Here is a 22,045-nt window from a genome sequence, read left to right as displayed (position 1 = left end):
GACTCAAGATGTGAGTGAATGAGCCCCCTCAGGCCCACGGCTCCAGGGTATGGTCTCATGGTGGCCTCAGGGGTCTCGCAGTGGGTGACTACGCCCACAGCTCTCTCAGCACCCAGATTCAGGCCCACATTGAGGCCTGCTTCCCTCTGACGAGTTTGCCACTATGAGCTCCAAGTTGCTTCATTCTATATCCAAAGTGTCACTAGGTGTATAAGCATAGGAGTCTGAAAAAACGTACTGGCCCTGTTGTTGTTTTTTAAAAGATGCCAAGATGGACAGGTCAGCCATTTTCTTTGTTTAATGGCAGAAGGTGGGGGACACTTTATACTCTTCCAAGAGTAATGGACTCTCAAAAGCAGTGAGGGCTCAAAAGAGGAATTCTTCATTCACGGGGCAGGAGAGCTGAAGGACGAAGGGTTAGTACCTCCCACCACAAACGCAGCTAGAGGCCTGCCTTTCTGTATCTCACTCTCATGCCCTCCCTTGGCCAGGAACAGGCCATGGGTCGAGGAAGTCAAGTTGTTGGCACGTTCCAGCACCATCCCAACCCGAAAGGTCTGGGTGACCCCTCTGGCTCGTCTATGAAAGCACTGGGGGTTAGATGGATGCCCTTCTGTGGAAGAGGAGCGACAATCAGACAGAGTCCACCCTTTGGAGACCAGGCCTCACCTCGTGGTGGGCCCAGGGATGCCCACACAGGTGGCTGTGTCAGCCCCATGGACAACACTAACTGTCTACAGTGGAGGGCAGAGTCCTTTGGGAGCTTCTTCCTGTTTCTATCCCCAGACACCATCCTTCAAAGCAGTATTTCTGGAATGCCTCTGCATTAAAGAAGATTCTTCAAGACAGCCCATCTTCCTGAGCTAGCAACTGCAACAGAAGTTTTCAGTTCCTTCAGGAAAAAGAGAGAAAGGAAGCTTGTTTAGTTGCAGGAGAGAATGACTTCATTGCCATCCTGAGTTTTCAGTGTGGAGAAAACATGGCTTTTGGTGCTGCCGGGGGTTTGTTCTGGGCTCTAACTGTCCCAGGCTTACGGCCCATCAAAGATGTTCGGACACTGTCAGACTTTGGTCCCAGGTTTAATTTGACTTCTGAGTCTCCTTGAGACCAAGGAATGGTCCACACTGAGAAGCTGAGGCAGTCGGCCACCTGACGAGGGTCCCAGAGCCTTCTTCCCTCTCGGGAGTGCAAAGAACCATCGTGAACATGCTGCTCTAGGCCAGAAGTGTAACTGCTGTACAATAGACATTAAAACTTATGTTGTATGAAAACCACTTTTGTGTATAGTATGAAAACGCCAGTCTTAGCCTAGTCAACAGCATGTATCACAGGATCCCAAACTCGACCTACTATTTGCTAACAAAGCCAAACCTGACACTAAAAGGGAGCATGGAAGTCACCTATCTCAGCATTTTGCTAGATTCTTGACCAGAGCTGACTTTATCTAATATTTTAGTATGTGGTATCTTATTTTAGTGATTTAAGCAACAATTCCAAAGCATCTTTCCCTCTGCTCTGGTCAAAACATATTTCCCCCAACCTCGATAAGGCCAGGTTATAGGGCAAATACAGGCAACCTCAGGATCTGAGGACCAAGGACTAACCGACCCTCCAATAATTACCACCAGTTGGTTCAGAGAAGACTTAGGGTGAGCTGCATTTTAACAGGTCTTCTCAGGAAGCCTTAGTTGCCAGAGAAAGCCAGCCCATCTCTTGGTCATTGACCAGTGCCCAGCAGGACTCCGGTGCCAGGTTCTTCCTTGTGTCTAACCTCAGTCTTTCCTTGGGCCAGTGCAAATTCATTTCACCCAAGGGACTCCAAGTTTTCAAAGTCCTGCCAGCCTAGCCCTGGGACAGGGTGAGAGGTAAAGACAGGACCTTAGGACTTTTATTCTGAACATTTAGGAAGGTGGGTGTCCTAGAATTTGTGGACTCGGCTCAGTAACTCATAGCTTCTTGCAACACTTTCAAACCTGGGACTGAGCCATCAGCAAATAAACTGAGTAACCTCAATACGTGTTAATAAGATTAGCTGCTTGCTCGGCACACTACCCTGCCCCTCCTCTCTGGGCACCTGCATTGCGAGGCCAGAAGGTTTGCAGCTTAGCCTGGGGCAGGGGGGCACCAAGGCAGTTAAGGCCTCTGACCTGCTACTAGATAAAAAGAGGGCTCCTGATGACAGCTCGGCCAGCCAGTGTCACTGTGTGTTAGGAACAGGAACATGGGGAAGTAATGGGAGTCCAGGGAGGGGGGTACCTTCCCCGTCCTCAGTGGACTGGAGATTGGCTTGAAGGGAGGACACAGCAGTCCTTCACTCCTGAGAGTACTCCAAACAGAGGAAGAGTATACACAGCAAAGATAAAGAGAATATTATACAAGGATGGTGTACAGTGGGTAAAAACATAAAGGGGAATTCCTATTTACCCAAGGGGAATGAAAACTTAGGTCTACAAAAACCTGTGCATGAATGTTTATAGTAGCTTTATTTACAGTCACCAGAAATTGCCCAAATGTCCTTCACCTGGTAACTGCACAAGCACCATCCAGAGATGTGAGCACCCAAAGATTCAGGATGCATGTGCTGCTACTTCATGTAAATTCATCTGCTGCATGTGCACAGTGGAGTACGACTCGGTGACCAAAGGAAACATGGGTGATGCTCAAATGCATGCCTTTGTGAGAGAAGCAGACTCAAATGGCTACACAAGATATTTATATAACAAGAAGCAAGACAAAAGGATGGAAAAAAATTAGTGGTTGCTAAGGATCAGGATGGGGGAGGTGATCACAAAGGAGCATGAAAGCTTGGGTGATGGAACTTTTCTATTTCTTAACTGTGGAGGTTGTTAAAAAACCCCGACCTGAAAATCAAGGGTAGGGACAGAGCGAAGAGTGTGTCAGAGGCTTCGTGAGCCCTGGAACTGACGGCTTTAGGACCAGGGGAAGGAGGAAGCTGAAAGCAGTATTAATGACCACGGGACAGCACAATGGAAACCTGCTTTTTCAGTGCAGTGCTTTCTTTTGAAGAGATTTTAAAAAGCGCAGCAGAGCCCTGGCCGGTTTGCCTCAGTGGTTAGAGCACTGGCCCATGGACCAAAGAGTGTTGGGTTCGATTCCGGTCAAGGGCACATATCTCGGTCCCCAGCCCTGGTCGGAGTCGTGCAGGAGGCAACCAGTCGATGTCTCTTTCGAATCGATGTTCTGCTCTCTCTCTCTCTCTCTCCCCTTCCGCCCTCCCACTCTGTCTGAAAATAAATGGAAAAATATCTTTGGGTGAGGATTTAATAATAAAAAAAGTACAGAAGAGCTCTCATAGGCAATGCCTCCCCTGCAAATACAGAATGCAGCTCCCCTCCTACATGCCCCTCTTATAAGCAGAAAGTGTCTGGGGAGAGTGTAAGAACAAGTACTGGGATCAGGTAAGGATGAACAAGAAGAATTTTCACCTGGAGACAGGTCTCGAAGCTGGGAGAGACTCTCGAAGCTGGGAGAGACTCTGAGTGCCTTGTTTTCCAGTGATGAGGTCCATAATGGTTCAGAAAGGTCACCAACTGTCATAGCCAATTAATAGGAAACTTAATCAGCTAAAATGATGATCAAGCTTTCTATGGGAAGGTCAAGATCATTTGGCTAATGGCCATAATTGACACTAAGAATATAAGCATCTTAAATTTCAAGCTAATACAGATGTCCCACTTTATTTGTAGCAAGGTGACATGGGGAACACTTTCATGGTATTTAAGTGTGTGAAACAAAAGAAAATGTAGACAGACCCAAAGTAATGTTGACACCTAAAGCATTTATTTGGATATCTTTAAACTTTTTACATATGATACATTCCAAATTTTACAAGTTTTCCACAGATATTAAAGTTATAGCCAATTTTATTAAACAGATATGATTTTCCCTGATATAGAAAGCATGTTACATAAACATTTCCACAATAAACATAATACATGCGGAACAAATCATAAAACTAAGATGGTTCATTAGGTAGGGAAGACAATTAGCTTAATGATGCAAACACTATTTCATCTTCTAAATTTATCTTCTCTCAGAGCCTGACGTTCTCAGAGCCTGAAATGCAGGATGACACCCTCAGTCCTGAAAGCTGGAAAACACTTATGATTTGGTGAAAATATCCATAATCCATTTATGAGGGAGAGACCAGGCCTGGTCTTTATCACTTTAAATTTAATCTTGGTGAACATTATTGAGAAAAGTCAAAAGAAGCTGGACTTAAAAGCTAAAGGAACAGGGATGTGACCAAAGCCAAACAAACATTAAAATCATTATGCCATCCATCCACAGTCCAAACCACCAGATCTTACCAACGGCAAAAAGGACAGAAAAGGGGGAGCGCACTGGGTTCTAATTTGATTTTCTTCCTGTTGGGTGAGAAACACCTCCTCAGTTGGGCGAGCCAGTCCCAAGCAAGAAGGGTCAAGGTCATCCTTTCAGAAGACGACCTTAGAGAGGAAGCAGTGAATGCAGCTTCTGCATCCTTATTTTAGCCTGAAGCCTGGATTTCTGACCGTCCTCCTGGGTGTACTGTGGAGTGCGCAAAGCTGAGTGCAATGGAACTTTTAGATGCAGTTCAAAGAAAATCGAGGGAAAGGGTTACTTGCATTGGCTGAAAAAATCCAAGAGCCTCTCACTATGCATTAGGCTCCGAATTATTCCTCCACGAAATCGGCCATCATCTGTATATCCAAGCACTCAGCCCACATACATCAAACCAGAGTGGCTGTGTGGTACATAATTGTTATAATCAATTTTACTAAGCGGCTATCATTCTAGGAAGGCACCTCTTAGTAAAAACAATGGTATTGAAAAAGAATAAGAAGCCTGGGCGCACAGGCTGTCCCAGGAATGGACTAAGTGAGCCAGCATGTAAACAGCAATCCATCTTTCCAGGAAGTATGAGCAGGTTGGGGTGCAGGAACGTCAAAACAGTCTTTTTTTTTTGCTAGTTTTTGATTCTAGATGCATACACTTCTCCATTTAGTCTTAGAAATAAGAGAATATATCATCTGAAAAATTAGGATACTCTATAACTTTTCAAAAAGCCCTTTAAAAGCAATTTTTTCTCTCAAAGCCAGAAGTCTTGCCAAAAAAGAAAAAAAAAAATCCAACCTTCCACAGCTCTGAAAACCACCCAGCCTTGGAAGAAGCACCGCCTCCCCTCCTCACAGGGCTCCTCAGGCGCGGTGCCCGTCCTCGCACAGCCGCCGCAGACGAGGGAACGATGCTCTCCACACCCACGGCTTCGCTCTCAGAGGCAGGGTCCCGTCAGCAGCGAGGACACAAACCCAGTCCCTGCCGAGTCACTGACAGGGACCGGAAGTGTGACCCCCACAGACTAGAGATTTTGTTTCTTCCCACTGGCGATTCGGCTTCAGGCCCAGAGTGCCCCGTGATCAGCAACGTAACAAGGCTCAGACTACTGCAGGCAGATACCCACAGTGGGACTGTGTCCAACCCAGGAAGAGAAGCTCCTCGCAGCAAGTTACATTTGAGGGATACAGCAAACGGTGCAAGAAAATATGCTGATGGAAGATGCTTTTCATCAGTCCCTGGGGCCAGAAACTATAAAAATAAAACTGGGAAGAAAAGCTTAACTAAGTATTTCCAAATCCAGTGGAACTGATTTCCTATTCTCTTTCTTGAAAAGCTGCTGGGTTACAAAAATCCAAGTTTATGTTTTCGGCAGCGCAGTGACTATAAATGTTGCCAGTCAATGCCAACCAGTGTCTGATTTGCTTCCTGTGCATGTCCAATTTCCTCCGTGATATTGTGCTGGTGCCAGAGCTTCTGAATCTTCTTAAATCGCTCTTTGCACAAATGTAAAGGATTTCCCCGTCTAGAAAGAAGACAGATGTCACTCTGGATGCACTCTGTTTATTCATCTATTATATCCCAGCCTTTCCTGGTTTAGGAAAAGTTACACGTTATTGGTTTTAGATCCTCTGCAAAATTTCTGTTTGGCAGGCGACTGTGGCTATTAAGACGTTAGCTTTGAAGGTTTGTTAGGAGGAGCTGAAGGGGAATAAGTGCTGAAAAAAAGAGGAAAATGCACACAAGCTATACCTCCTCAGGCTGGGCTGAGGGAACAGGGGTGGGGTTCAGCAGGAGGGTCTGGGTTGAGAGGCTAAAACTACCCATTTATTGTCCATTTTGTTGGTTGAATGTAAAAAAGAAGGGAGGGGCAGGGCAGAGGGTGAAAGGAAAATTACAGGGGTACATATGTTCCTTGGAGTGCTGTCTTTCAGCCACAAAGTCTAAGGAAAGCAGCCAATGTGTACAGCCTTGGGGTCTAATTTAACCAAAGCACAGGTTTTGGTGACTTCATGCCTGGAGCCTCTGCTCCCAATTCACAGCACACAACCGTCTCACTCTCTAACCAGGCTCCTCCTAAGAGCTCACACTCCTTAGAGAACAGGAAAAAAAAATCACTAGGTGGCATGTACCTGTAACCTTGCAGCCAAGCATCTGGGGCAGCCTATTTACTTATTCTGCCACAGTTTCCAGGCCTTGAACTTCTGCTCCTCTAGGCTGGGTGGTTATACCTAGGCTAAGACTTTGACCTTCTTTGGGCAAAAAGCGATGGTCTAACAAGTTCTGTAACAGTATTTGAGGGAACTGCTCTTAGCATTGTTTTTTTTTATAATAGAAGCTAATGAAGATGTACTCTCTTAGATCACTTGAGGAATACTGGGTCTCCCCATTCAAAGCCACACACGTTCCAATGGGCTAATCCCTGCAGAGCTCTGATGCTGTGGACACCACATGGCAATTCAAACAGTTCTGGTTGTCTGGAGTGAGAAATGGAAAAAAGTTGCAATCTGTCCTGCTCTTTTCCCTTCTCTACCCCGACAGCCCTCATGACATTCTAAGGGCTGGGAAAGGGAATGCCAAACCAGGCAGCCAGGGTACCCTCCTTAGAAGAGTCCATAGATACCAGCCACCTCTGTCAGAACAGAAGCCTGCAGCCGGCCTCAGGACCACATGGCACATCATATTCACCACGGATTGAAGGCTCTGCAGGTCCAAAGTCAGCCAACCCCAGATGCGGGGCCCTTACCTGAGTCCCTGGTCAGTCTCCCCATAGTCATCAAGGTACGGAGGAGAGTAAAAACAGCCTTTGGTTTTGCCAGCTAAAAACAGCACCTGACATTCCCGTACTCTGCAGAGAGACCATTCACACATTATACATTATAACCAAGGTTGGATTCAGTTCCAAATGGACTGAAGGCTTATAAAAATAAGTAAACAATGGCATTTACAGCAGAGACAGAAGAGTATTAACATATCACTAAAAATCACTAAAATGACTGTATTATAAATCAATACAGTGAGAAAAAGGGACATCATGGATTAGGAATTGACAGTTCACATAACGGTAGCATTTAAGAAATTGTTAAGTGTGAGAAAGTTGACTTTATAAAATAGTTACTGGTATTTCCACTATTATTATGAAGAAATTATTCATTAAAAAATGGTACACAGCCCAGGCCAGTTTTGCTCAGTGGTTAGAGCGTCAGCTTGTGGACCAAAGAGTCGTGGGCTCGATTTCGGTCAAAGGCACGTACCTCAGTTGTGGTTTGGTCCCTGGCCCTGATCGGGATTGTGTGGGAGGCAACCAACTGACGTGTCTCTCTCACATTGATGTTTCTGTCTCCCTCTCCCTCCCTTCCACTCTGTCGGAAAATAAATGGAAAAAACATATCCACGGGTGAGGATTAAAAAAAAAAAAGGTACACAAAAATTGTGACTCGGGTTGACTTGAAAAACAAAGTAACACTGTATATGACAAAAAGAATTTTGAAACGTGCCAGATGGAAAAATGCTACTTTCACATTTTTCCTAAGGGCTACTTAAAAAAGTGTCTCCTGATCCCTGAGGTTCGCTTGACTTTTAAAAAAGTGAGCTCGCCCAGCTGGTATGGTTCAGTAGATCAAGTGTTGTCCCACGGACTGAGAGGTGTCGGTTTGACTCCCGGTCTTGGGGCATGTGCCTGGGTTGCGAGCTAGATCCCCAACATGGGGCTTGTAGGGGGCGGCTGACTGATGTTTCTCTCTCTCCCTTCCTCTCTGAAAAAAAAAAAAAAAATCAATAAAAAACCCCACAAAACATATTTTAAAAAATGAGCTCAATTTAACATTTATTGAGAACCTATCACATATAATAAATTGTCAGACACTGGGGGACACTAAAATATGGAGATAATCTATGCCCCAGAGGAGTTCAAATTCATGTTACTTCTCTCCTTCAAACCCTGAGATGGTCTCTGTCTCACTCAGAGATGACACCAGGACATGCCAGGCTCCACGGTTCTCCCGATTCCACTCCAGCCTCTTTGCTGTTTCTTAAACACGGCAGGCACATTCCCCAGCAATTTTGTATTTGCTTCCCCCTTTCTAGAATGCTCTCCTCCCCACTTCTTTGGGTCTTCCTTCAAAAGTCACTTTTTCAGGGAACCTTCCCTGGTTCGCTATCTAATTCAACCCCCCAGCTACCATTTCTTATCCCCTCCTCTGCACATAGCACTTTCTGTCATTCTCGCTGGTTTTCTCTCTCCCTCACTAGGAAATGAGCTCCAGAAAGGCAGAGACTCTGGTCTGCTTCGACTACTTCACTCTCAATGCCCAGGCCACAGTGGTCATAATAAATATTTGCTATACATTGTTGAAGGTACGCAGCTATATATATACACTTGGAATATGTACAAATCCAAAACTATGAAGATACAACAAAAGGGATAAATGTGACTAGATCTGGGTAGAAAATCTAGCCAGACAATTAGCATTTTCACATTAGAAACAGGCATGAGGAAAGCAGAAGAGTTGTCATGGGGGCAGGAATAATGATAACGGAAGAACCAACAAAGAGTTAGCAGGAGCCAAATGTGAGATGTGAGAAGACAAGGCTCCCCATGGTCTTTCAAATGAATAAAACATGCGAACAGCAGTCTCAGAATTCTCTGCAATGTGGTATTTTTGTGCCACCCTTTGACAGGCACATACCGCGACGGATGCTCCCTCCAGGGCCTCACCTACCTCAGGAAGATGCCCACTCCAGAACCACAGGAGTAGGTGTGAGCTGTGCAGGCTCCTACGTCTTCCCCTTCCAGTTCAGTCTGACAGCAGTAGCTCTGGGAGCACAGCAGAGTTCCACACACAAGGCACAGAGTTGGGGCTCTGCTCTTATCACCGCCTGATTTGGGGCACCTCCATGGAACAACAGCAGCAAAAAGCACAAGTCATTGCTCTACAGAAGTGGGGCTGAAGAGCCGAAGGTGGTAAAACCACCATGGAACAAAACTGTGTAACATCAGGTAGAGCTGAAGATGCCTATACTCTATGGCCCAGGAAAATTATTTCTAGAACAGGGAATACCTCGTGCATATATACACAAACATCATTTTCTGGAAATAATATTAAAAAAAAAAAAGAAAAGAAAAATGAACTCATCAATAGGAGGGAAAAATGTGTTAGAGTGTCAACCCGTGGACCGAAGGGTCATGGGCTTGATTCCTGGTCAAGGACATGTGCCTGAGTTGCAGGTTCAATCCCTGGGCCCTCCTGGGGGGTATCACAGGGGGCAACCAATTGATGTGTCTCTCTCTTTCTCCTTCTCTCTTCCTCCCCTCCCACACTATCTAAAAAAATCAATGGAAAGATGTCCTCGGTTGAGGATTAACAACAACTAAAGTTATATATGTCAAATGTATAAATAAATCTTACACAATGCTGAGTGAGAAAGATGTAGAATATGTACAGTGCAATGCCATTTTAAAGCTTAAAACAGGCAAAATAATAATAATAGGTAATAATGCTGCTTAGGAGTACAAACACCTGCACCTTAGGTGGAAATGCACAGGAATTCTCACACTCGTTTAGAACAGTGGATCTGGGTGGGGGAGGAGGCACCAGAGAAGAGATGTACAGACAGCTGTTAAAGCTAGGTAACATTTAACTTTTTACACTACTGATTATTCTTTATGCTACTGGCACATCAAATATTTAATAATGTATTAAAAATTACTAATGGCTCTTATTACTTTATAAAGGGTGGGACAAAAGTGGGTTTACAGTTGTGAGTATGGAAAAGTTTATTCTTGTGTTATTATTAATTATTGCATATTTTCCATATGAACAACCATAAACCTACTTTGGCCCCACCCTGCAGTGCAAATTGTTATTTAGATAACCTTTAATGAACCAAACTTGTTCCCCCATTAGCCTCTTTCCCATATCTTATTCTGAAACATGGTGGAATAATGCTTTTACAAGTTAGGGTAGTATAAAGGCTATTGATGTTACAATTTCCCTACCTACACAAAACAGGACAATGAACAAAATCCCTTAATTCAGTGCAGAGATGTTTCCTGTGGTAGGAAATACTCAATATTCTAATATAAAAACTTACGAGAAATTAGATGCTTGATTAATGAGGCTGCTGTAATCCTCTGGAAGGCCTATTAATTTGTTAGATTCTCTTGGATAGCTTAAAAAAACACACACACACACACATACACAGAGAAAACCAGTTAATATGAGGTCACATCACAACCACAGGATAACTCAACTTAGTCAAAACAAGTAAGGGCAGACTGAACCCGAGTGCTGAGTGCTACCACAGCAGTACAAAAAGCCACAGCAAAAAAAATGTAAAATTCACACTTAAGCTCGGCCGGTGTGGCTCCGTGGTTGAGCATCGACCCATACACCAAGAGGTCGCCAGTTCGATTCCCAGTCAGGGCACATGCCCAGGTTGTGGGCCTGATCCCCAGTTGGGGGGCATGCAGGAGGCAGCCAATCGATGTTCTCTTTCATCGATGTTTCTATCTCTCTTTCCTTCTCCCTTCCTCTCTCTCTAAAATGAATAAAGAAAAAAAAAGTAAAAAATAAACTCCTACAATTTAAAAAATCACACTTAAATAACACAGGGTCTTAAGGTTCACATTTTCATTTGAAAAGCTCAGAATAACCAGGACAGTAGACAGTACTTAGAATCTGCCCAATTTAAGTGAAAATGATGTGGTAGCTCTGGGAAGCAGGGGAGGGATAGAAAAGGATATTCATCCCCAGGCTTCTATCAAAACAACCCGGTAATGGAGAGCCCAACCACAGAACCCAGGAGAGAGAGGACAGAAAAGATGTGCTTATTAAAGGTAATCTTAAGGCACAAATGACTTGGAGGAGAGAAGCAGAGAACAGATCAGTTAGAGATACCAAACCATGTTGATTCTGTGACAAGTTAATTTAGATAAAATTTAGGTCCAAATTCAACTGGTATTTGAGGGCCAACTCTTAGGGCTCACACCTGCCCAGCATGGGCCATGTAGTTCAACCCTTCCCTACTTTACCTATAGGAGTAGACTGACCAAGAGGGAGTTACTTGGACCACAGTTCTTATACCATAATCACTTGGGAAAAATTTGGAGTTGGGGGGTCATACATGCTATGAGCCCAACTTCAGAGAAATTAGATTTGTAGGCAGGGCCCTGAGTATTTTTTAAAGTTTCCAATGTTGTTCTGATGTATACCTCAAGTTGAGAACTATTCAACATAATGAGTTTACTGACTACTGGGTTGAACCATATGAAATGGGTGGTACTCAACCATTTCTGACTTATAAAAACTGCAATTTCATATGGTTCAACTTAATAAAATTGGGGTGCTATCATCTCTGGATTTGGGGCAGAATGTGTAAAAAATCAAAGTAGAACACATAATCTCCTCTAGCTCTCTGAATTTTATGGATAATATATTCAGCAGAACCAAGGAGATATTAATACAATAGATGAAATACATCTGTTATCACCTGGTAGAGCATACCGTAGACTCAGAATAAAGCTAAGGCCAAACGAATGGAAAAAAAAAAAAAATGACTGGTCATCACTTGATAATTACTGAAGCTGAGTGATAGGTATGTGGTGTTTTATTATGCTATTCTTTAAATTTTGGGACAGTTTAAAATTTTCCGTAAGAAAAACAAAAACAGAGCTAAGAAAACTCTAAGGACCCACATTTTTTTACTTTTTTTTTTTTTTATCCTCACCCGAGGCTATTTTTCCATTTTTTGTACAGATAGAGTGGGAGGGAGAGAGAGGAAGGGAGAGAGAGAGAGAAACATCGACGTGAAGGGACACATCGAGTGGCTGCCACCCGCACGACCAACCAGGGCCGGGGACAAACTGCAACCGAGGTACGTGCCCTTAGCGGGAACCAAACCCGGGTCTCTCAGGACCGCAGGCCGACGCTCTAACCGCTGAGCCAAACCGGCCAGGGCCATTTTTTTACTTTTTTTTTATCCTTACTCGAGGACATTTTTGCATTCATCTTCAGATAGAGCGGGAGGGAGAGAGGGAAGAATAGAGAGCAAGAAACATCGACTGGCTGCCACCCGCACGACCCCAACCGGGGCCAGGGACAAACTGCAACCAAGGTACGGGCCCTTAGCGGAACCGAACCCGGGTCTCTGGACCGCAGGCTGACGCTCTAACCGCTGAGCCAAATCGGCCAGGGTAGGACCCACATTTTTTTAAAAGAAATATTTCAAAATATAATAATTTTTTTATTTGCTTCCTCTGCCAAGAATAACGTACTATATTTATGTTCCCAATTCTGATTCTTTTACAAACTCTCACCATCATTAGACTAAGAAGAAAAAACGAAGGCACGATAGCCTACTCCATGGAATCACAGAAGGCCTGGGAGGCCAGTGTTGAAGGAATACAGCACTTACACCCTTCTCCCTCCCTGCCTCCCTCTTCACCAATCTTTGACAAAATTTAACTCACCTGATAGCATCTCTTTCACCTTTTAGGTATCTTTTAACTTCAATGTTCTGACACCAACTTTAATATAATTGGGGAAAAAAAGAAACCACTTTTTACTTTTGAAGGGTTAGAACTAGAATTTTTTTCCTCCAGTAAGAAAACAAAAACTTCTTTGCTTAATATATGTACCAATTCAAAAGAAATTTGGATGAATACCATACTTTGTCTACAACCAATAAAATCACAAAAATATGACAAGATTTTTCTAAAAGTAAGAATGCTAAATATATTAAAATTTGTGGCTAAATACACTATTACCCCATTAACTGGGACACTCTAGTAAAACAGTCTGAATTAATGACAGGCTCTCATTAACTGGACCTGGAAAACTTGCAATCAAGATTCCATTTTCTGTCTCCAGGAATTCAACCACTCTAGGTTCCGCATATAAGTAAAAACATACAATGTTTGCTCTTTTGTGATTGGCTTGTTTCACTTAGTATGTCTTTAAGATTCACCCATGTTATGGCTTATGACAGCATTTCCTTAAGATGGACTAATACATTCCACTGTATGTGTATACCACCTTTTATTTATCCATTCATCTGTTGATGAATATTGGCTATTGTGAATAGTGCTGCTATGAACATGAGTGTACAAGCATGTATCTGATCCCTACTTTCAACTGTTTTGCAATATTACCTTGAAGTGGAATTGCTGGATCATATGGTAATTCTATCTTTAATTTTTTGAGGAACTACCAAACTGTTTTCCAGAGCTGCTATCCCATTTTCTATTCCTACCAGCACTGCACATGGATTCCAATTTTTCAGCATTCTCATCAACTCATATTATTACTGTCTGCCTTTTGATTATAGCCATTCTCATGGGTATGAAGTGGTATCTCACTGTGGTTTTGATTTACATTTCCCCAATGACTAGTGACTTTGAGCATGTTTTCATGTGCTCATTAGCAATTTGTACATGTTCTTTGGAAAAGTCCTTTGCTTCTTTAAAAAAATTTTTTTTGCCCTGGCTGGTATGGCTCAGTTGGTTGGACACTGTCCCAATCACCATGGGGGTTGCTGGTTCAATTCCCAATCAGGGTACATGCCCAGGTTGATCATGTTCAGTCCCCAGTGGGGGGCATGCAGGATGTGGCTGATAAATGTTTTGCTTGCACATCGATGTTTCTCTCTCCCTAGAAATCAATAAAAAAATCTTTAAAAAAATGTTTGTTTTCTTCTTAAATTTTTTTCCTTTGGTTATTTTTTAATGGGTTGTTTGCTTTTTGTGTTGCTAAGAGGTAAAAATTCTGGAGATGTGTATATACACACACACACACACACACACACACACACATATACACACATACATATATATATTCTGAATATTAATCCCTTATCAGATATATGATTTGCAAATAACTTCTCCCAGTCTATGTATAAAACAGCCAAATTTCATTATTATATTTTTTAAATTGATTTTTTTTAGAGAGAAAGAGAAACACTGATCGGCTGCCTACCATGCACACCCTGACCAGGGACTGAACCTGCACCCTGGGTATGAGTCCTGGCCTGGAACTAAACTCAGACCCTTTGGTGCACAGGAACAACACTCCAACCAACTGGGCCACACCAGCCAGGGCAAAATAGCCACATTTTAAACTAAGAGCACTGGACTAGGTAATCCTTAAGGTTTCTTTCAGTTCCCTAAATCTACAGAACTGAGTCCTTAACAGATAAGTTGATCGGAGGAAATAAACATTTCCACCACTACTCATCTTCTAAGCAAATTTGCTTATGCTATTCACTAGCTTGGCAAAATCTTACCACAAAGGTAAATCCTTAACTAAGAAGGCCTAATCATCATAGTTTAAATTACATGAATTGAATTCTTCCAGGCTCACTACTTGGGAATTTAGCAGTATCTATGATAAATTGAAGTCTGTTTCCATGTAACTTCATTTAATGCAGTGAAAAAAAGTGTTGTAATCATTACCTTTCAATCAGTAATTTCGTTATCTCACTATTTTCTTGAAAAAGGCAAATGAGGTTGCTTGGCAGGGAAAGATAGTCACATAATTGTTCAAAATGGCCTGTTCCAGAAACTGCAAATGGAGAAGAAAAAAGCAATGCATATAACAACTAAGAGTGGAACCTGAATCAGAGTCAGAGCTCTAAAAAAAACACGAGGAAAGAGTTCACATTTGCTAGGTACATAACTTGTAGGAAGTTAACAAGAAGGCACATGGATGAGATCCACAGAAAATGACACACTTCAGAGTGGAGTCAGGTGACTCCTATATCAAACTGGTTACAATTTCTTGGTGACCGTTTTACCATTTGCAAAATGGTTTACCTGCACGATCTACTTCATAGGGTTAGTTATAAACATTAAATGACAAAGACAACATATGAAAAGTATAAGCAGTATAGATAGATATACAAGATGATTTCATCATGGAAGATAGATTTAAACACTTTATTCTAATCACCCCTGTAAATGATTAGAAAGTCTGAATTGGTCTATATGGTGCCTGGGCAACTAGCTGAATGGAGATGCTAGTCAACAAACTTTTAGAGAGCAGCATTACATGCAGGCACCCATGTCCTTTGCCAGGCACTACAAGATACAGAGATACAGTAAGCTTTAAGACTACCTTTATACTATTTTTATGAAATGAATAAAAATAAAACAAAGGAAACAATCGTGAAACAGCAAATGAATTCCTACGTTAAAATAAGATTTATGTGCAACTGTGGATATTCTGAACTTCAATGCCACATGTTTCAAGTTAAAAAACACTTAAGTCTGGCTGGTGTGGCTCACCGGTTGAGCACTGACCCATGCACCAAGAGGTCACCCATTTGATTCCTGGTCAGGGCACATGCCTAGATTATGGGCCAAATCCCCAGTGCGGGGCATGCAGGAGGCAGCCAATCGATGTTGTGTCTCATCCATGTTTCTCTCTCTCTCTCTCTTTCTCTCTCCCCCCCCTCCTTTCTCTCTCTAAAATCAATGAAGAAAAAAATAAATTACAAAACCAAAAAAAAAAACACCCCGCTTGAAATGGTCAGTTTTCACTTTTAAAAGCCAAGGAAGCCAGTTTTTAAATAATATATAATCAAATAGTTTAACACATGAAAGCAAAATAAGTACACTTCAGAACATGTAAACGTACAAAAAGCATATTTACTGAGATCCAATAAAATCATACATATCAATAAATATGATTTTTATTCTATAACTGTGTACATCCTCATGGTCAATTACCTATATTCTAAACTTTTTTTTTTTTTTTAAATCTCAACCGAGGACATTTTTGCATTTTATCTTCAGACAGAGCAGGAGGGAGAGAAGGAGAAAGAGAGAGAGAAACATCGGTATGAGAGAGATAGATCGAGTGGTTGCCACCCACACGACCCCGACCGGGATCCAGGGACAAACTGCAACCGAGGTATGTGCCCTTAGCGGGAACCAAACCCAGAACTCTCTGGTCTGCGGGCCGACGCTCCAACCACTGAGCCAAACTGGCCAGGGCTATGTTCTAAATTTTTAATCCATTTTCATTTTTGCAAGTCACTTTAATTCTAAGCTGCTAGAGTGAAAGACTACATACATTTCCTACATTTCAAGAAAAAAAAATCATAAGTTACCTTGAAGTTCAGGTGGGGAAGGAACTCCATTTAAGTAATGAAAAAATAAAGCAGAACACTTCAGAAAAGGCATGATTCCAGCTCGGACACTCCTCCATAGATGCCAGCCGGATGGGATTTCCTTCAAGGCACTGAAAAGAGAACAATTAAAATAGAAAAATTGAATAAAAAAAGGTCATTCAAGCCCTGGCCAGTTTGGCTCAGTGGTTAGAGTGTCAGCCCAAGGACTGAAGAGTCGAGGATTCGATTCCCAGTGAAAAGCATGTACTCCGGTTGTGGGTTTGATCCCCAACCCTGGTTGGGGTAATGCAGGAGGGCAACCAATCGATGTGTCTCTCTCACATCCATGTTTTTTTCCTCGATCTCCCTTTCTCCCACTCTATCTGAAAAAAATCAATGGAAAAGATCCTCGAGCCCTGCTAGTGGTTGAGCATCGACTCAGGCACCAAGAAGTTGCTGGTTCGATTCCTGGTCAGGGCACATGCCCAGGTTGTGGGCCAAATCCCCAATCGGGGTCTTGCAGGGGGCGGCCAATTGATGTTCTCTCTCATCGATGTTTCTATCTCTCTCCCTCTCTAAAATCAATAAAGAAAAAAAAAAGAAAAAGAAAAATATCCTCAGGTGAGGATTAAAAAAAGAAAGAAAGAAAGAAAGAAAGAAAGAAAGAAAGAAAGAAAGAAAAGGTCATTCTAGTTACAGCACAATGTGAAAAGAGACAACTGCTATTTGAAATTGATGGTATACAGGCGTAAAAGGGAGTCGGTAGCCCTGACTATAACAGAGTATCAGGTATAAAATGGTGAAAGAACTTCCAATGTTGTTATTAAAATTTATAAAAGTAACATAAAAAGAAAATTTGGGTCTGGCTGGTTTGGCTCAGTGTTTAGAGGGACAGCCTGTGAAGCCAAGAGTCTCAGGTTCAATTCGGCGCAAGGGCATGTACCTTGGTTGTGGTTCGTCCCTGGTCGGGTCGTATGGGAGGCAACCAGTCGATGTTTCTCTCTCTCTCTCTCTCTTTCCCTCCCTCCCTCCCACTCTATCTGAAGATATATGGAAAAATATCCTCGAGTGAGGATTAAAAAAAATAAAAAAGAAAATTTGGAAAATAAAAAACTTATCTACTATTCTAGAATCTTTATTAGCAGGTATTGTCTTGGCAATCTATTTTCATACTAATTTGTCTTAGTCATAATTTAACATATAAAATTTAAAATTAACATGATTTTCAGAATATCATAAACCACAACTTTATTGAAATTGCAATATTCTGGAACACATCAATCACAGTTGATACCAAATTATTCCCCTGCAAGCAAGCACTGAGATTGCCTTAAATTCTTTGCTAATACAAATAATATCAAAGTGTACATGTTTATGTCTACAGGTTTTTCTATACATTGGATTAGTTTGTTAGTGTGGATTTTCAGAAATAGGATAACTTAATAAAAGAAACAAACAATACAGTTCTTAATACATACTGTGAGAAAGCTAAATAAAAGTGTACCAATAAAAATGACTGCAAAAATATGTGAAGTTCAAATAATTTCACTGCTTTCCTGCCAGTCCTGGATATTGCCTTAAAACAAATTATGCCAATATAATTTGTGTTTTAAAATTCCTAGTGAGATAGTATGTTTTTGAAAACAACACTTTCCAAAGTAAATTCCATGTCTCCATGTGCCACATCCTAAGCAAAAGAAGGTTCCATGGCCAAGGAACTGTGGGAAGCTCAGAGAATTCCAATCAAGTTCAGAGAAGTCCTGCAGATACACGCCCATCTTCTTTTTATTTTATTAAATATGTTTTTATTTTAGAGAGAGACAGAAACATTGACGTGAGACACAGCAGCCGGGCCCATCTTTCTTTTTAAAACATGTCAACAGCACTGGCCAGTGTAGCTCAGTTGGTTGGGCGTTGTCCCATGAACCTAAAGGTTGCCAGTTAAACTCCCAAAGTACATGCCTGGGTTTCAGGCTTGATCCCTTGTAGGGGGTGTGCAGAATCGATGTTCTGCTCTCACACTGAAGTATCTCTGTCTCTCTCTCTAAGTCAATATTAAAAACAAAACAAAACATAAAACTGTCAACAGACAGCACTTTCCCTTATTTAACGAATAAATGACGTTTTCATATCAACCTACTACTATTTGGGGAGCTGCCTATCATGTAAAGATTATTGTCCCACCTTCCTGTACACTGGCGAAGGGTTTTATACAAAGCAAGAACTGCTAATTCTTCTTCACCAGCAGAAGTTTCTTGATCCATGCCATTCTCTTCTGAAAGAAAAGGAAATATTAATACTCTGTATTCACCTATTAAGTGGATTGTTGACCACATCATTTAAGCACTCAGATATAGTGAAAATATTCCCACAAAACACAAAGAAATTTAATATCTCAGGAGTGAGCACAGTAGTGATTGCCATCTAATAAGGGGCTTGTAGGCTTTGGAAGCAGAAGCTGTGCTGATTCAGGGTGCCAGGCAGTATGCAGTGAGCTAAACCAACTAAATACAGTTTATGGTACTCATATATTACTAAACTTATAAAAGAAAAATGACTCACATGCAAAGGGATTTTAAAAGGAGAAAGAATTTTGTTTCGAAACTTGTCACATGAGGCTAAAAACAAGTAGCTTATTTATGATTTATGTACTATTCTCATTCATACACTTTTTCCTTTAATACTTTTTAAAAATAGAAAACTCAAGTACTTCCTTCAAGAAGCTGACAAAAAGGAGTTACCTGTACAGGAGGTAAGTAGGATCTGTACGATGTGTGCCATAGTAACCAGATGGAAAATGTGGAGGTCTCCAGTGCCAAGGCTGATCCCTGAAAAATCCTGACACTGCAACGCAGGGAAAGCGAGCACCAAGCCCACCTAGATACCAAATAAACACAGAGTGTCAGACAGCTTGCCATTCCTTTCACACCTAAACATGTTCCCATTTTCTTGATATGACACCCTTTGGAGCTCAGCCCCTCCCTTTAAGAAATCTTTGCTCTTGCTCGGCCGGTGTGGCTCAGGGGATTGAGCGTCGTCCCATGGACTAAGAGGTCCTGGTTCGATTTCTGGTCAGGGCACATGCCTGGGTTGTGGGCTCAATCCCCGGTGGGGGAGTGTATGACAGGCAATCAATCAATGTGTCTCTCACATCGATGTTTCTCTCTCTCTCCCCCTCCTCTCCCGACACTATCTGAAGATAAATGAAAAAATATCCTTGGGTAGGGATTTAAAAAAATAGTCATTAAAAAAAACCAAACTTTGTTCTTAAACAGTATACACGTTAGAAATTCCTCTAGAATTGGCTAAATGAAATCACTTAAGAGCTAAGAATCTTGACGGGTACTATCATATCATTTATTCAGTGATTCCCCTATACATAGCTTACTGTTAAAAATAACAGCCCTGGCCCTGGCCGGTTTGGCTCAGCGGTTAGAGCGTTGGCCTGTGGTCCAGAGAGACCTGAGTTCGGTTCCCGCTAGGGGTGCGTACCTCAGTTGCAGTTTGTCCCCGGCCCTGGTTGGTTGTGCGTGTGGCAGCCACTCGACGTGTCCCTTTCACCGTCGATGTTTCTCTCTCTCTCTCTCTCTCTGTTCCTCTCCCTCCTTCCCACTCTACCTGAACAAAAAATGGAAAAATGTCCTCGGGTGAGGATAATTAAAAAAGTGAAAAAATAACAGCCCTGGCTGGTGTGGCTCAGTTGGCTGGGTGCTGTCCTGTGCACCAGAGGTTGCTAATTCGATTCCTGGTTAGGGCGCATGCCTGGGTTTCGGGCTTGATCCCTGGTGAGGGGTGTGCAGGAGGGGGCCAATTGATGTATCACTTCACATAGATGTTTTTATCTGTTTCTCTCTCCCTCCCTTCCTCTCTAAAATTAAAAAAATAAAAATAACAGCTGAAATCTTTCTAGGACTGAGCAGTGGAAAAAGCATGGGTTTTCGACCTACAAAGATCTAGATATGAACCCTAGCTCCTCTTATGAGCTTTTTAGACAAGTTAACAACTCTAAGCCTCAGTTTCCCTGCTGGTAAACTAGAGATAACATATATGTGTTTTTAATACTTCCATAGCAAGGATGTAAAGGACTACACAAGAATGTATGTGGAAGCAGTCAGGTATGTGATGTTGGCTCTCCGGTTACCTCCTGCTGCCTGAACAATGGTGGTTTTCATAGGAGAATGGGAACAATCACAACAGCTAACACTTACTAGGGACACTGTGCTTTAAGATCTTTACACTGATCATCCCAATGAGTTCTGACACAATCATGTGAGGTAGGTACTAACCAACTTATAGGTACAGAATCTGATGCCCCAAGAGATTAAGGAAACGGCACTTAGGGTTGCTGCGTGTAACACAGCACTCAGTGACCTGAGTAAGGGGACCCATTTGAGGTGGGGCTGAAGTTTAGCCAGTGGTGTGTCCTGGCACCAGACTGTCCAGAAGACATACCTTTCCCTAAATCACACAAAGGGGATGTCTATTGCTAAGTAGTGTGACCACAGACGGGGTTGTATCTGCTCAAAAGCACTCTATGGGATCAGCAGCAGCCCTTACATTATTAGTGTTATTTTTACTTCTTTGTAGGTAAAAAGCATAAAGAGGTTAAATTTACTGACCTCAGCACCAAAGCAAAATAAGAGAGACAGGATTAGATACCTACATCAAGCCTCTCAGCTAGATTCTTTAACATTTTCTTTTTGAGATTCCTCAGAAATACTCAGAAGGGTAAGAGTAATAGATAACTCCTCCTGTCTGCCTATACATTATGCACCAAGTCTAAGATGAAGTTCTATAGTATGATAAAGAAACTGTCATATCACCCCTTTATAGTTACACCCAATCCCTCCCTCCTTTAGTCTCTCTCTCTTTGTCCCTAAACGCTGGTAAACACTAGTCTCTTCTGTTTTCATAATTTTTTTCTTTTAAGAATGTTATACAATTATACAGTATGTGACTTTTGGGGACTGGCTTTTTTTTCACTCAACATGATGCCCTAGAGTCCACCCATGTATGTACGTATCACCACTTTATTCCTGTTTACTGCCAAGTAATATTCCATATGTTGAACATACCACAGTTTGTTTCATCATTTGCCCATTAAAGCATAGCTGGGGTGCCCAGCCAGTGTGGCTCAGTGGAATGAGCATCATCCCATGGACTGAGAGATCTCGGTTTGATTCCCAGTCAGGGTATATGCCCAGGTTGCAGGCTCGATCCCCAGTGGGGGGCGTGCAGGAGGCAGCCAATTGATGTTTCTTTCTCACATCGATGGTTCTCTCTCTAAAAAATCAATTAAAACAAAAAAACCAAAAGCATATTAAGAATAGCTGAGGTGTTTCCAATTTTTTTTTTTTTTTATCCTCACCCGAGGACATTTTTCCATTTTTTGTTCAGGTAGAGTGGGAGGGAGAGAGAGGAACAGAGAGAGAGAGAGAAACATCGATGTGAAAGGAACACATCGAGTGGCTGCCACCCGCACAACCAACCAGGACCGGGGACAAACTGCAGCTGAGGTACGTGCCCTTAGCGGGAACCGAACCTGGGTCTCTCAGGACCGCAGGCCGATGCTCTAACCGCTGAGCCAAACCGGCCAGGG

The 22,045-nt window shown here is 42.3% G+C and overlaps 1 protein-coding gene across 7 annotated transcripts in view; it reads right to left on the bottom strand.

Moving 5' to 3' along the window:
* Positions 1-3,823: 3,823 nt before the first annotated feature.
* UBR2 (ubiquitin protein ligase E3 component n-recognin 2) overlaps positions 3,824-22,045 on the bottom strand; it is a 107,661-nt gene continuing 89,439 nt past the window's right edge. For 5 of the 7 annotated variants that reach the window (XM_036248297.1, XM_036248296.1, XM_036248298.1 and 2 more), the window contains 9 exons: positions 19,188-19,323; positions 18,631-18,721; positions 16,447-16,577; positions 14,789-14,897; positions 12,809-12,865; positions 10,432-10,509; positions 9,060-9,230; positions 7,085-7,186; positions 3,839-5,863 (listed from right to left, as the gene is read on the bottom strand). In XM_036248297.1, the coding sequence (XP_036104190.1) occupies positions 5,722-5,863; positions 7,085-7,186; positions 9,060-9,230; positions 10,432-10,509; positions 12,809-12,865; positions 14,789-14,897; positions 16,447-16,577; positions 18,631-18,721; positions 19,188-19,323 (1,017 nt within the window). In that variant the 3' untranslated portion in view covers positions 3,839-5,721. Of the gene's footprint in view, positions 5,864-7,084; positions 7,187-9,059; positions 9,231-10,431; positions 10,510-12,808; positions 12,866-14,788; positions 14,898-16,446; positions 16,578-18,630; positions 18,722-19,187; positions 19,324-22,045 lie in introns of all 7 variants that reach the window. The other 2 variants (XM_036248302.1, XM_036248299.1) reach the window with 2 other exon arrangements.

Source organism: Molossus molossus, unplaced genomic scaffold (assembly GCF_014108415.1).
Source record: "Molossus molossus isolate mMolMol1 unplaced genomic scaffold, mMolMol1.p scaffold_m16_p_8, whole genome shotgun sequence".
Lineage (NCBI taxonomy): Eukaryota > Metazoa > Chordata > Mammalia > Chiroptera > Molossidae > Molossus > Molossus molossus.
The sequence above is the reverse complement of the archived record's forward strand: the minus strand, read 5'-3'. Positions and strand labels throughout refer to the sequence as shown.